The sequence below is a fragment of the Sinohyriopsis cumingii genome, chromosome 3 (assembly GCF_028554795.1).
Source record: "Sinohyriopsis cumingii isolate HCF-2022 chromosome 3, ASM2855479v2, whole genome shotgun sequence".
Taxonomy (NCBI): domain Eukaryota; kingdom Metazoa; phylum Mollusca; class Bivalvia; order Unionida; family Unionidae; genus Sinohyriopsis; species Sinohyriopsis cumingii.
The window spans coordinates 144757747-144772540 of record NC_142963.1 but is presented as its reverse complement, the minus strand read 5'-3'; the positions used below and the strand labels follow the sequence as shown (position 1 = coordinate 144772540).

Here is a 14794-nt window from a genome sequence, read left to right as displayed (position 1 = left end):
TCGTGGCTTTGATACACACCCAGACTCATAATCCAAAAGGTAATGGTTTTCATACACACCCAGACTCATAATCCAAAGGTCATGGCTTCCATACACACCCAGACTCATAATCCAAGGGTCGTGGCTTTGATACACACCCAGACTCATAATCCAAAGGTCATGGCTTCCATACACACCCAGACTCATAATCCAAAGGTCATGGCTTTGATACATACCCAGACTCATAATCCAAAGGTCATGGCTTTGATACACACCCAGACTCATAATCCAATGGCCATGGCTTCCATACTACACCCATACTTATAATCCAAAGGTCATGTCTACAATATACACCCAGACTCATAGTCCAAGGATCATGGCTATAATACATACCCCAACTCATAATCCAAAGGTCATGGCTTCCATACACACCCAGACTCATAATCCAAAGGTCATGGCTTCCATACACACCCAGACTCATAATCCAAAGGTCACGGCTTTGATACACACCCAGACTCATAATCCAAAGGTCATGGCTTCCATACACACCCAGACTCATAATCCAAAGGTCATGTCTACAATATACACCCAGACTCATAATCCAAGGGTCATGGCTTTGATACACACCCAGACTCATAATCCAAGGGTCATGGCTTTCATACACACCCAGACTCTTAATCCAAAGATCATGGCTAAAATACATATACAGACTCATAATTCAAAGGTCATGGCTACAAAACACATGCACACTCATAATCCATGGGTAATGGTTTCACTACACAGCCACACTTACAATCCAATGGTCATGGATTCTATACACACCCAACTCATAATGCAAGGGTCATGGCTTTAATACCCACCCAGAGCAGCCAGCCCAAGTTGGCTGCCTCAGTATGTCTTTGGGAAAGGCATTTAGCTTACACTTTTTCAGCATGATACAGTGACAATTTTTAATTCCTTGACTATTCCTAAAAAATTGTCTTCTTGTTACTGACTCATTCTGTCAATATAAAAAAAACTGCATAGAATACTTTAAAATCAATTAAAAGTAAACTGACTTTCTTGAAACTGTAACTGAAAGAACCCATCTCACAAATTCTTGCCCATTTGCAAATACTCAAAATAAGCACCTACTGTATTCCAACTGACTTCATATCCTGAAAAAGATAAAATTTGAAAAAATATATTAAACTACAACAAAAATAATACACAAAAAAAATCAGCATTAAAAGTGTCAAAAAGAGGAGTTGCACAGAACTTATTATTACCAAATAAATAGACATGTAAGGGAAATATTAAGAAAATAGAAAGTCTTTCCCTTTAACACAAGAGACCCAAGTGCACACCTGAACAATCACATGGCCTGAAATCATCCATGCCAAATAAAATATCAGAAAATAGACAATTTTTTTCAGCTTTTCTTTTCTTCATGTAAGACACTCAAGAATCAGTAATTAAAACACTTGTGACTTATGAAAAGTTGCCATTTATTCAAGTAATATTACTACATGCCAAAATTAAAAGTATAAATGGGCGCATTGTATTAATGAATGAATGAAACTTTAAACAGAAGCATGCTCCTGAAACAGTTTATACCATTATTAATGTCCTAAAATCCTCAATGACAGGTCACCATACATACCCATTTATAAGGTGGGTCTAACTGCGAACAACAGACTCTGACCTGCCAATGCATATGCAACAGAAGATCAGGGTGAAGTTTCTTCTACCAATGACTCCTAACAGACTGTGAAAACCAAAATGTGCCAATGCATGATGCAATGACAAATCTGGATCTGTGCAGTTTGCAGTTGGACTAGAATTATAAGTGAATATGCATAGTACAGTAAAACCTGTTTTGAAAGACCACTGCTATGTGAGATCACCTGTCTTAAGAGACCACACTCTCAATGCACAAATTTATTGATTATATAGCACTGTGACCTGTTATGCGAGACCACCTGTTTTGAGGTGGTCTTCAAGACATATTCTATTGTATTTCCATTTTAACACACTTTAAAATAAACCTACACATTTATTATGTAGGGCACTACATAAGAAATCATAATACAATAGTATCTTCAAAGTTTTTACACAATAAGTCAGATTTTACAGATGAAACAAATTTTACAGATGAGACGGGTTTTACAGATGTGGCCAATTTTACTGATGACACAGATTTTACAGATAAGACAGATTTTACAGATAAGACAGGCTTTACAGATGAGACAAATTTTACATACAAGACAGATTTTAGATACAAGACAGGTTTTACATACAAGAGAGGTTTTACAGATAAGACAGATTTTACATGAGACAGGTTTTACAAATGAGACAGATTTTACAGATAAGACAGATTGTACAAATGAGACAGGTTTTACATACAAGACAGGTTTTACAGATGAGACAAGTTTTACTGATGACACAGATTTTACAGATAAGACAGATTTTACAGATGAGACAAATTTTACATACAAGACAGATTTTAGATACAAGACAGGTTTTACATACAAGAGAGGTTTTACAGATAAGACAGATTTTACATGAGACAGGTTTTACAAATGAGACAGATTTTACAGATAAGACAGATTGTACAAATGAGACAGGTTTTACATACAAGACAGGTTTTACAGATGAGACAAGTTTTACTGATAAGACAGATTTTACATACAAGACAGGTTTTACAGACAAGAGAGATTTTACCCACAAGACAAGTTTTACAGACAAGACTGATTTTACCCACAAGACAGATTTTACACAGGAGTCAGATTTTACATACAAGACAGATTTCACAGATAAGACAGATTTTACATAAGAGACAGATTTTATAGATAAGACAGACTTTACAGAAAAGACAGATGAGACAGATTTTTACATACAAGACATTTTACAGATACGACAGATTTTACATTCACAGATGTTGTAGAATCTTTCATTTCAAGAACCAGAACTCGGTCAAAACTTTGCCATTATTTGCAGAGGGCAAATCTGCATATAAAATTTCATCACAATGTATTAACTGTTTTCAGTGCTATGCTGAATGCAAGGTGATGATAAACTGGCCAATAAACAGACAAAAACAAAGTGATTAAGACTTTAATTGGCTAAATGTGCAATGCCAAATATATTGTTCAAATGTAGCAAAATATGTATAGGTTACCTGAGTTCCTCTGGCATAAATGTCTCCATTTTCAAACTTTTCAGCACTGAATGGGTCAACTCTCCAATGCTCCTGTTGAAAGCATAGACTATTGCTTAATACATGTTATTTCAAGAGTTTACCAAAAGGAACAGGTGCCAGAATTTTACCCAGCAAATGAAGGCTCAATGACCAGCTACTCTGGGCTATAATCTTTGATTTCAAATTCAATTTTAAAATTTAGAAAAATAAAAATAAAATTATTTTTGTTTGTACAGGTAAATCTTTCATATGTAAAGATAACAATTTGGTGGTAATCGATTATGTTTTTGACCTAAATTGAAGTACCTAGCAGCCCTGATCATGGCCAAAAAGTGCTTATAACAAATCAAAAGCCTTTGTAAGCACATAATAGTGCTGATCCTATCCTCCTATTTTGATCAATAATGGTAAATTTAAAAATAAAAACTGAAAACAATGCAAAAAATAACTTTGTTACTATTGGCTCAAAGGTTTATCTTCTATCAACCGCTCCAGTGGCCTAGTGGTTAAAGTGTCTGCCTTGTATGAGGGAGGTCGTGGGTTCGATCCCCGACCGAGTCATACCAAAGACTTATAAAAATGGTACCAACAGCTATCTTGCTTGGCGCTCAGCATTGAGAAGTTAGTGTTAGGACTGGTCAGCCTGGTGTCATGATAATGTGACTGGGTGGGACATCATGCTACATGTCTACAGCATGATGCCCCAGTGCTAGACATCACTATAAACTGTCACACTGCAGACATAGTAGCGATATGAGTGACAAAATGTTAAAGCTACATTAAAAATCAAAATCACACACACACACTCATCTTCTATCAGTTGAAATGTTCTTGGAACACCCCAAACATGTCCCAAAAGTATTGTTAATGCTGACTGAATGTTTGGTCACAAATGCATGGACCTTGTGGCAGTGGCAATATGGTGACAACTTTGAACTAAATTCTTAAAATCTAATTGCTTTGCATAATTTAAATGCATTTAAACATTTCTTAATGTGTTTTTATTCATTATTTTGTTGCAAATTACCAACAATTCCATCTCATGTTATTCAATACAGAGCAGCAAATAAACTTTTCTTGAAATACAATAATATTTAAGGATTTACTTTGTGGAAATGAAATTGGGCAGAGTCTATAACTCTAAGTGACCAGGGGCCATAACTCTGATCAGTTACCAGGGGCCATAATTCTGCTAAGTGATAATGCCAAGTGCTGAAAATCAAACTCAGTCAAGATATCTTTGACATAAAGCTGCATACCAAATTTGCTTGAAATAAAGTAAGAATGAGGAGTTAGTGCATGAAAAAGGCAGTAGATGAGTTTGATAATCAGTTGCCATAACTCTTTTAAAAGATGCTACATTTTAAAAATTTACGTTATCAATATTGTGAATTAAACTCAGAGTTTACATCAATATCATGCTACACTCAACATTTATCTGAAAACCATTAATAAAAGAGTTACTGTACATAAACAAATTGGGTTTTCCTGACATTCAATCAGCTGCAACCAGAAATTGGTCCATCCATCTGCAGAGTTGCTTTCCAAACTTTTCAAAATGTTTAAAAAGATTTCCAAAGTTTTCAAGAAATTTTATTTATCCAAAGATAAAACAGTTACGATATATTACTTTGTTTATCTCACTATTTAATAGATACAAAAATAGAAAAGACACTAAAACACATGGCTAAATTAGTATGCCATCACAGCAAAAGGATACAGTAGTCCCCCTCTTATAAGGCCACCCCTAATGCAACAGGGAAGTGGCCTTATAATGCGGGTGGCCTTTCTAGAGGGGGATGACAAATGCGAATAGTAAATACATATGAAAAAAGTCACAAGTACATTTAATTTTAAATATTTAATATTTTAATTAAAAAATCAAATGCATGATGTGAAATAATGTAAAACAAACTTTGTCATCATTTGCAAAAGAATGCTATGAATAACCACTGATACAGTTTTAAAACTGTCTTTATAATTATGTTACAGTTCACATCACAACACTTTTTTGGTAACAGTCTAAAAAACAAACCAGTCTCATCACATTAAAAATATCCTTGCTGTCATATCCCCTGCATATATTGTTTAGTCTTTTGTTCCAATCTTCGACAACTTCATTATTAACATCAGCTGATTAGCCGCTAATGACAAAACACTTGATATTGTGTCGCACTTGAAATCTGTGCAACCATCCATTACTTGCGGTAAAGTCGTCATATCCCAGTTCAACTGACAAAATTTTTGCTTTTTCTTGTCTTTCAAATCAGGATACAAACGTCTCCTGGCTCAAACAATCTTCCTTTCTCCGTCCATATCACCTTTCCACTTCTGCAGAATTGTTTCATTATCTTTCACGATATTGTTTATCTGAGTCTTCCCGATGTTAGTTTTCTGCAAGGATCCTCGACGACACCCCCCCCCCCCCGTCAGTTGAATTACTTTCATGTTCTCCTCTAAACTGAGAATTTTTATTTTCCTCGATGACATGTTGATCTTTTTGCAGTAAGTTATTCATGTTGCCAACTACAATACTGATAAAACAATTTTGTATGCATCTAAACAAATTGCCGTGATTCGTTAGTCGCAGTCTGGTACCCTATTATTTTTATACATTTCTTGAAACTAGGTGAGAGAAGCCAAAACGGCTTCGATGTGTACCATTAACATCACGCAGATTTGACCTCGCAGCCGCTAGATTTTCGTAATTTTGACAATTATTGTCAGTAGTAATAGCCACTGATTACCAAAGTGAACAAGCTCAACATCTTACTAAGGGAAGCCATAAAGGCTATTAAACCATTTTCCTGCTGACTTGGGTATTGTACATCGATACTGCCACTTCTCAACTGTTACCACTGTTCGATAATTGTATTCTTAACAATTATCAGAATGACTAAACTGGACATCTTATGATAACAGAGCAATAAGGCTAATTGGATTACATGTACGTACCCTTTTGTATGGATTAAAATTTGAGTCTTTCTCGGTTTTTATGGAATAAATTTGGCTTCTCGTGAGGTGTAAATGATATGATATTAACCTCAGTGGTAAATGTACTTTACTCAACACTTCTTTCAGTAACAAAAACCTGACATCGGGAAACAGAAATCAGATTACTTAACACACATTATGAATACAATACTGGTTCTGGATACATATTCAAATAAAATGCGGCCGCTTGTGAGAGGTAAATTTTATGATTTTGCACTAATATGCTGGCCACTGGTCGCGTTAGGCGGGTGGCCTTTCGCGAGGGGTACTTTTGAACACAAACTCGTCGGTGCCAACGGATTCTAGCCGTAAGGAGTGGGTGGCCGCTGGTCAGGGGGGCCGTTCAAGAGGGGGACTACTGTGCTATTATTTCTAGGAAAACCATGTCATTTGTAATCTGAACCACCCAACTTCACAGAATTTTATTTATTTATTTATTCTTTATTTTGAAGGAAAAATAAAAAAGCAAACAATCTGAGCAAACAAAGTGAAGCATTTTATGACGTTTTAATGTCTTGTATTCCCTCAGTAAAATCAAGAACTTTTTAATGATAAAACGAACTTTTCCAAAATTCAAGGGATTTTCAATGCATCCTATTCAATGAAAGGAATATTTCACAGGACACTATAAAAATCAAATTTAGCAAGTGTCATTATCAAGCTACACACCAAACTTCGTTGAACTCCAATCATAATCAAAATAGTTACTGTGCAAAAATGAAAGTGAATGGGTTAAAAACCAAGTGGTGTTACTCTACTAAATAATGATGCCTAATGCTGGTTAGTAACTCACCCTAGATCCCATCCATATCAACCCATCTGCAAAATTTTACTGAAATTTAATTACAAAGAAGTTACTGCGTCGAAATGAAAATTTAACAATGATATAGAACAATGACCCATTCATACCAAGATGTAAAAATAATTCAGTTGAAATCCAAATAATAAATAATGGAGTTACTGTACAGCAATCAAAGTGGGCCAAGCCAACAAAATTCAAGGGCAATAACTCTGCCAAACAGTGAAACTATGTCAGACAAAACCTTTCAAAATGTCATCAATATCAAGCTGTGTACTAAATTTTGTTGATTTACAATAACAATTCATAGCATTACTGTGTACAAATGAAGAGTGGGTCTGCAAACAAATGACTTAACTCCACTAAATCATACTGTTGTGCACTGTAAATAAAAAACAGACTCCACTAAACCATACTGAAGTGTACTGAAAATTAAAATCAGACTCTGCTAACCATGTTGTCCAGTACTGAAAGTCAAAAATCAGATTCTGCCAAACCGGTTGTCCAGCACTGAAAATCAAATTCAGACAAGACCTTGTCACAATAAAGCTGCCTACTGAATCTGGTTTAAATACAGCAATAATTAAGGGAATTATCATGTCAAAATGAAAATGTATGGAGAAAAATGAGAGAAAGGATGGACTGGTCCAATTCAATAACCTCTTCTTTTAAATGAAAAGTAGCAGACAATTACTTATTCAGAATTTTCAAAACTGTCAGGCTGTGAAAATTTAACAATGCAGGCATTTTCCCCTGGGACATTATTCCATAACAATATTCCCCTGGGACAGTATTCCATAACAATATTCCCCTGGGACAGTATTCCATTATACTTACTGCGAATACAGGCACTACATCTGTATGCGAGTTTAAAAGTATAGATGGCAGCGATGGATTGGTTCCTTCCCAAGTCATTAACACTATTATTCTGCCTTTAGAGACCTGAAAAAAGAACACAGAACTTGTTCAAGAAATCAAGCTACTTTCTAAAATGATAGAGTAGATTAGAATCTTGTAGATTTTTTATCAAAACAACTGATTTCCTTCTCAAAGGAACTTAAGTCCTGTTTATGAGTGCAACAACATAACCACATTACAGAAAAAAAATCATAAAACAGGACATTGTAAGGACCAAATTATATGGATTGGTTTACTAATTTAGCCAGACTAGTGTAAAAAACCTTTATTGGTATAAAATCTGCTCCACATAAACCAATATGTTAAGTCTGCAACTAAGTCAGGTATTTGAAAAGCAAGTTTAGGGAAGTTTTATAAAATACATTTGCAGTGATTTACATGGGACAACTATTGCAAAAACAACAAGCAGAAGTAACTTGAATTAGATAATTATTGTTTTAAAATATTTTTTATTGAACTACTGCATAAAATAAAATAAAAGTAATAGCCACATTTATTGGACAACTTGTAAAAACAACATAAGCAATAGTCATTTTTATTGGACAACTATTGTAAAAACAACATAAGCAATAGTCATTTTTACTGGACAACTATTGTAAAAAAAATAAGCAACAGCAATTGCTACTGGACCAATATTATAAAAAACAACACTGCAACAGTCATTTTTCATAACTACTGCTAACAACAATACAAGCAATAGTCACATTTACTGGATAACTGCTGTTAAAATCAACAGTAATTTAACTTGGACAATTGCTAAAAATGTGATACAAGCAACAGTCACCATTACTGGACACGTATTGTTAAACGCATAACAATGGTAACATTTTTATTGGACAACTACCATATAAACATTACACAAACAATTATATAGTAATTGTCATTGGACAACTATTGTATATTCATAACATAATCAACAGTCACCGAGCCAAATGACAATTATATATCAGCAATAACATATTATGTTCCCATCACTGAATCTGTATGCTTAATGTAAACCATACCTATAGTGAGGATTGTTCATTTTACTAGAGTTTAACCTCACATTAAGACACGAAAGATTATATCATGCTACGGCAATCAGAGAAACATTTCTAGTGCAGAGACACAACACAGAGGCTGACCTAGCTAGAAAGGATTTGAACCTGCAACTTTCTAGTCACTAGTCCAGCATACTAGCAAGTTACTAGATATTTAAACTCTTAGAAATATCATACACTAACAAACCATGAAACGATGACAAGTAGCACAAAACATCTGCACTGTAATTTAATGGTTGGAGGGAATTACTTATGAATAGACAGAGGAAATCACTCATGTATAGACAGAGGGAATCACTCATGTATAGACAGAGGGAATCATACAAATTGCCTTATTGTTAATAGAGCTGGGTAAAAAATGAGACACACCTTGTCCATGCCTGTCCATGCCTGAATTCAAAAGCACAGCTCCTGGCTTCTTAATGGGTGCATTTTGATGAGGTCACCAAATTTGAATATTCCTTGTGTACTTAATCACTTGTGCATCGACATTGCACATAAATTACAAAAGCAGACATTCTTTGACAATTTGTAAAAAAATTCCCAAACCCTTGTTAACTCTTTAACCCCTGGTGCCTCGTTTATGCATCAGGAGGTAGTAGCCTACTTCCGAGCTCTGTAGCATCAAGGTCATTTAAGATACACCAAAGTGGGTGGTATTACAGAACGGTAGACAGATGTAGCTCTACAATGATACCAAATAATCTGGACTTTCTAGCTGCACTACCAAATACAGAGGAAAAAACCACTGTTTGTAACACAACTTGGGATTAGGTTAACCAGAAATTCAGAAATAGCCCCAAAAATGTTCTTCCTACCTGCATTTCAGGCAAAAATGACACAAGCCTCCAGGAGTTAATGAGTTAAGTTTATTGTCAAAACTTCTAAATTATTTCACTCCTTTGGTTTGTCACATGTAAAAGTATTAATCTATTTAAATAATTTTGATAAGGAGCCTGAAAATATACTCACAAGATATGATGGGAAGGATAAAAAAGTTCCTTTCTTTTACACAGCTTTGGGACATTATACCAGGAGATTAGCAAGGCTTGAAATTAGGATTTCCATCACTAACACACCAGACCATTATTTTCACTGATCTGCTACAGTCAAACCAAATCCAGTTCAGTTTTTAATTCAATATTTATTATTCCTTAGCATCAACTCAAAACAATAATTGTATTTCACCAGCGATCATCTTTGATTTAGGTGATCATTCCAGCATTGGGTGATCATCTCAGCATTAGGTAATCATCCCAGCATTGGGTGATCATCCCAGCATTAGGTAATCATCCCAGCATTGGGTGATCATCCCAGCATTAGGTGATCATCCCTGCATTAGGTAATCATCCCAGCATTGGGTGATCATCCCAGCATTAGGTAATCATCCCAGCATTGGGTGATCATCCCAGCATTAGGTGATCATCCCAGCATTAGGTGATCATCCCAGCATTGGGTGATCATCCCATCATTAGGTAATCATCCCAGCATTGGGTGATCATCCCTGCATTAGGTGATCATCAAAGCATTAGGTGATCATCAAAGCATTAGGTAATCACCACTACATTGGGTGAACAACACTGCATTATGCGACCACCACTTCATTAGATGATGTAATGCTTGTTACCTTTTGCTTTTGGTGTGCATCAGCAAAATCCTTAGTTATCAATATAAATTTCAATTTGTGCAGGGATACACTATTTATCTCTAATGTCTTTTTGAAAATGACAACTGTTTGTTGGGAATCCTTCTCTACCCAAAAAACTAAATGGTCTACTCCCAAACATGGTTGAGGCATGGAACTAGTTCCCAAATACCGGTCCCATCTAGAGGTTACACTGTACTGTTTATAAAAGCCACATGGCCATTTCACACCTAATGCAATGTACACCTTGTGAACAAGACGAACAAAATCCCGATGTCTGATTTCAGCATTTTATAGCCTGTCAAAAAGTCTGTCCTGTCAGACATACCTAGCATATACAAAGTATGACACATTCTGAAGACCTACAATCAATTCATCTACATTTAATTAAATTAAATTGGCCATACCTACATATAATTGTGATTGTGAACAAATCGCTAACTAGAACAATTGCTGAGATCATCCCATTGTTTAACTGAACAGATAATGAAGTTTCTGCCCTTTACCATCTGTCTCCATCAATTAAGGAATGTTTATGCTTCTATGAGTTTGAAAAATAAACAAGAAATATTGCACCTACATTCACTTTGTTTTTTCATTAAATCCTCAAACAATTTACTACACAACACCACAGTTTAATTTAGATGGACTGTGATGACTTGGTTCAAAGTGTTTTTCATGTGGCTGGGAGTGGTGATGGTCAATAAATACCAAGAAATGATGATAAATTTGATGCCTGTATGAATGACCAGAGCAAATTGTACACTGCATGAATAGCCATAGCAAACTGCACACTGCATGAACAGCCATAGCAAATTACACACTGCATGAACAGCCATAGCAAATTACACACTGCGTGAACAGCCATAGCAAATTACACAGTGTGTGAATGGCGATAGCAAATTACTAACTGCATGAACAACCATAGCAAATTACACTGCTTGAATAGCCATTACAAATCATACATTGCAAGAACACCCATAGCAAACTGCACACTGCATGAACACACATAGAAAATTACACACTGCATGAATATCCATAGAAAGTTGCATACTGTATGAATGGCCATAGAAAATTATACACTGCATAAATGGTCATAGCAAATTACTGCATGAACAACCATAGCAAATTACACATTGTATGAATAGCCATATCAAATTGTACAGTGCATGAATAGCCATAGTGAATTGTACACTGCATGAATGGCAATTGCAAATTACTAACTGCACAGTCATAGCAAATTACACACTGTATGAATAACCATAGCAAATTGTACATTGCATGAAAAGCCATAGTGAATTGTACGCTGCATGAATGGCCATAGCAAATTACATACTGTATGAATGGCCATAGCAAATTACACACTGTATGAATGGCAATAGCAAATCATACACTTCATGAATAGCCATAACAAATTACACACTGCATGAATAGCCATAGCAAATTGTACACTGCATGAATAGCCACAGCAAATTGTACACTGCATGAATGGCAATTGCAAATTACTAACTGCATGAACAGCCAAGCAAATTACACACTGTATGAATAGCCATAGCAAATTGTACACTGCAGGAATGGCCATAGCAAATTACACACTGCATGAATGGCCACAGCAAATTATACACTGCATAAACAGCCATAGCAAATTACACACTGCATAAACAGCCATAGCAAATTACACACTGTATCAACACCCACAGCAAATTACACTGCATGCATGGCCATAGCAAATTATACACTGCATGAACAGCCATAGCAAATTACACACTGCATGAATGGCCATAGCAAATCACACACTGAATGAACACCCACTGCAAATTGCACACTACATTATCAGCCATAGCAAATTACACACTGCATGAATGGCCACAGCAAATTATACACTGCATGAACAGCCATAGCAAATTACACACTGCACGAATGGCCACAGCAAATCACACACTGAATGAACACCCATTGCAAATTGCACACTACATTATCAGCCATAGCAAATTACACATTGTGTGAAAAGCCATAGCAAATTACACATTGCATGAATGACTATAGCAAAGTGAAAGACATTCATACATAGTGTGTAACCGTTTTTCAAACTTCAAGACTTCTCTAAAATATGAATCTGAATATCAATAATAACAAAGCTCACCAAATAAATGGCATTATATTATTTTAAGCATTCTTTACCAGACAAGATTTTGGTCTTCCATATAAAAAAAAATGAACAAATTTTAAGGGGGGTTGGGGTTCCTACCCCAGTGGGGTCTCGAGGGGCAGCATCCGTGATCCAGGTCAAAAACACATTTTACACTCATAAAAAACTGCTCCTGGTACAACTTATGATCATAAAATAAAGCAAAATAATCATTCAAAAAACTAATAAACTTACAAAAAATATCCAACTTTACTTTAATAATTTCACAATATTTACAGTCACATAAATTTGTTTTCCAATGCTATTTATGCTGAAGCTTTTTCATGTGCTTGTCAGTGTTCACATCGGGGGGTCCTTGAGTGGCCAAGTGGTCTAAAGCGCTCCCCATTACAGATCACTGCCATCTCACCTCTGTGTGGGTTCGAGTCTCGGATTCAGCCAATGTGGGAATGTGAGAAAGCCTGCCAGTAGCTTCTCGTGGGTCGGTGGTTCTTTCCGGGGTTTTCCCGGGTTCTTCCTTCATCATTAGTACTGGCCGCCATGTATAGCCTATCATGTGCTGAAAAGTGACATTAAACCCTACAACAACAACAACAAAATTAGTGTTCACATCGTAATTAAGTCACAATAACTTGTCAATTTTTGCAGCAAATATATTATACTTCTCTCTTTTCATAACAAATCTTTAAAATAAACACCAAAGTACATCAGCTATATACAAATAATCGCATACATTCACTTGTCTTTTCCACCAATGGACACAACCTGCTGATATGCCAGTCAAGCTGTTTTTGCGGCTTTGGCAAAAATTTCTTTAGCCTTCCTTTCTGTCACCAATTACATCTTTTGGCTCAATGTGCAATCATTTCTTTTTCCATCTCAGTGACAGCCTTTTCCTTTTCATGCTGGTGCTTCTATTGGCGACATGCAGTGCGCATATTCTGACAGAGGGCTACATCTGTTCTCTCAGGCAAGAAATCTTTTTTCTTATAGTAATTAAGTGCACTTTTTCCAGATGCCTTCTGTGCTTCGATTTTTCCATATGCAGCTTCTTTTGTAAGGGCTGTTCCAAACTCTTCCAACCGTGATTACCAAATTCAGATCTTTCTTGCAGAGGTCACAAAATGCCAGTCCTCATGCGTTCAGTTTTCTTATAAACTTACCAACAAAATTTCTGTCAACTTTTTGCTCCAGCCATTCCCATACAATTTTAAACCTTTATCTAAACCTTTCGTATCATATTCTCTCTCAACAACTTGGGATGCCATGTTTTGCAAGCATGCTTCTTCTTCCCATTGCCATCAGTTTCCATTACATGAAGATTCATTGGATGAATTTATAACTTAGATCAATCAGATTACTCTTTACAACAGTCATGTGCTAACTAATATATGGAACAAATAATTTGCATGGGTCGTTGCAGAATGGGACCAGACAGACTGTTTTTTTTAAAAACGGATCAGAGATGATATAAAAAATGTTAAAAATGTGTATTTATATCTAATAAATAAAAAATGTGTAACTATACCTAATTAATAAAAAATGTGTAATTATATCTAATAAAAAATGTGTAATTATATCTAATTAATTAAAAATGTGTAATTATATCTAATTAATAAAAATGTGTAATTGTATCTAATTAATTAAAAATGTGTAATTATATCTAATTAATTAAAAATGTGTAACTGTATCTAATTAAAACTGTGTAATTACATCTAATCAATTAAAAATGTGTAATTGTATCTAATTAATTAAAAATTGTAATTAAATCTAATTAAAAATGTGTAATTATATCTAATTAATAAAAAATGTGTAATTATATCTAATTAATTAAAAATGTGCAATTATTAAAGCTGTACTGATTAACTGGCCATACTCATAATCGAGCATATTATTAGAACAATTGGTATAATCGGTATCGGCAGAAATAATCGGTGCCGATGTAAACAAATTTCCAAATATAAATTCAATCATAACATTCATCTTGGCATGGCATGAATTTTAAATCAGAATTAAATAATGGAAATTAAGGAATAAACATTTGATTTGGGGTTTAATTGAAAGCCAATATATTCTTAAAAGTAAATAC

General features: G+C 35.1%; 1 protein-coding gene across 1 annotated transcript in view; it reads right to left on the bottom strand.

Moving 5' to 3' along the window:
• Positions 1 to 14794, bottom strand: part of LOC149804066 (aminoacylase-1-like) — a 106021-nt gene that overhangs the window by 58365 nt on the left and 32862 nt on the right. Inside the window, exons 3-5 of the mRNA XM_089953934.1 lie at positions 7791 to 7895; positions 3140 to 3211; positions 1114 to 1136 (exon numbers count right to left, since the gene is read on the bottom strand). Coding sequence (XP_089810060.1) covers positions 1114 to 1136; positions 3140 to 3211; positions 7791 to 7895 — 200 coding nt within the window. The remainder of the gene's footprint in view (positions 1 to 1113; positions 1137 to 3139; positions 3212 to 7790; positions 7896 to 14794) is intronic.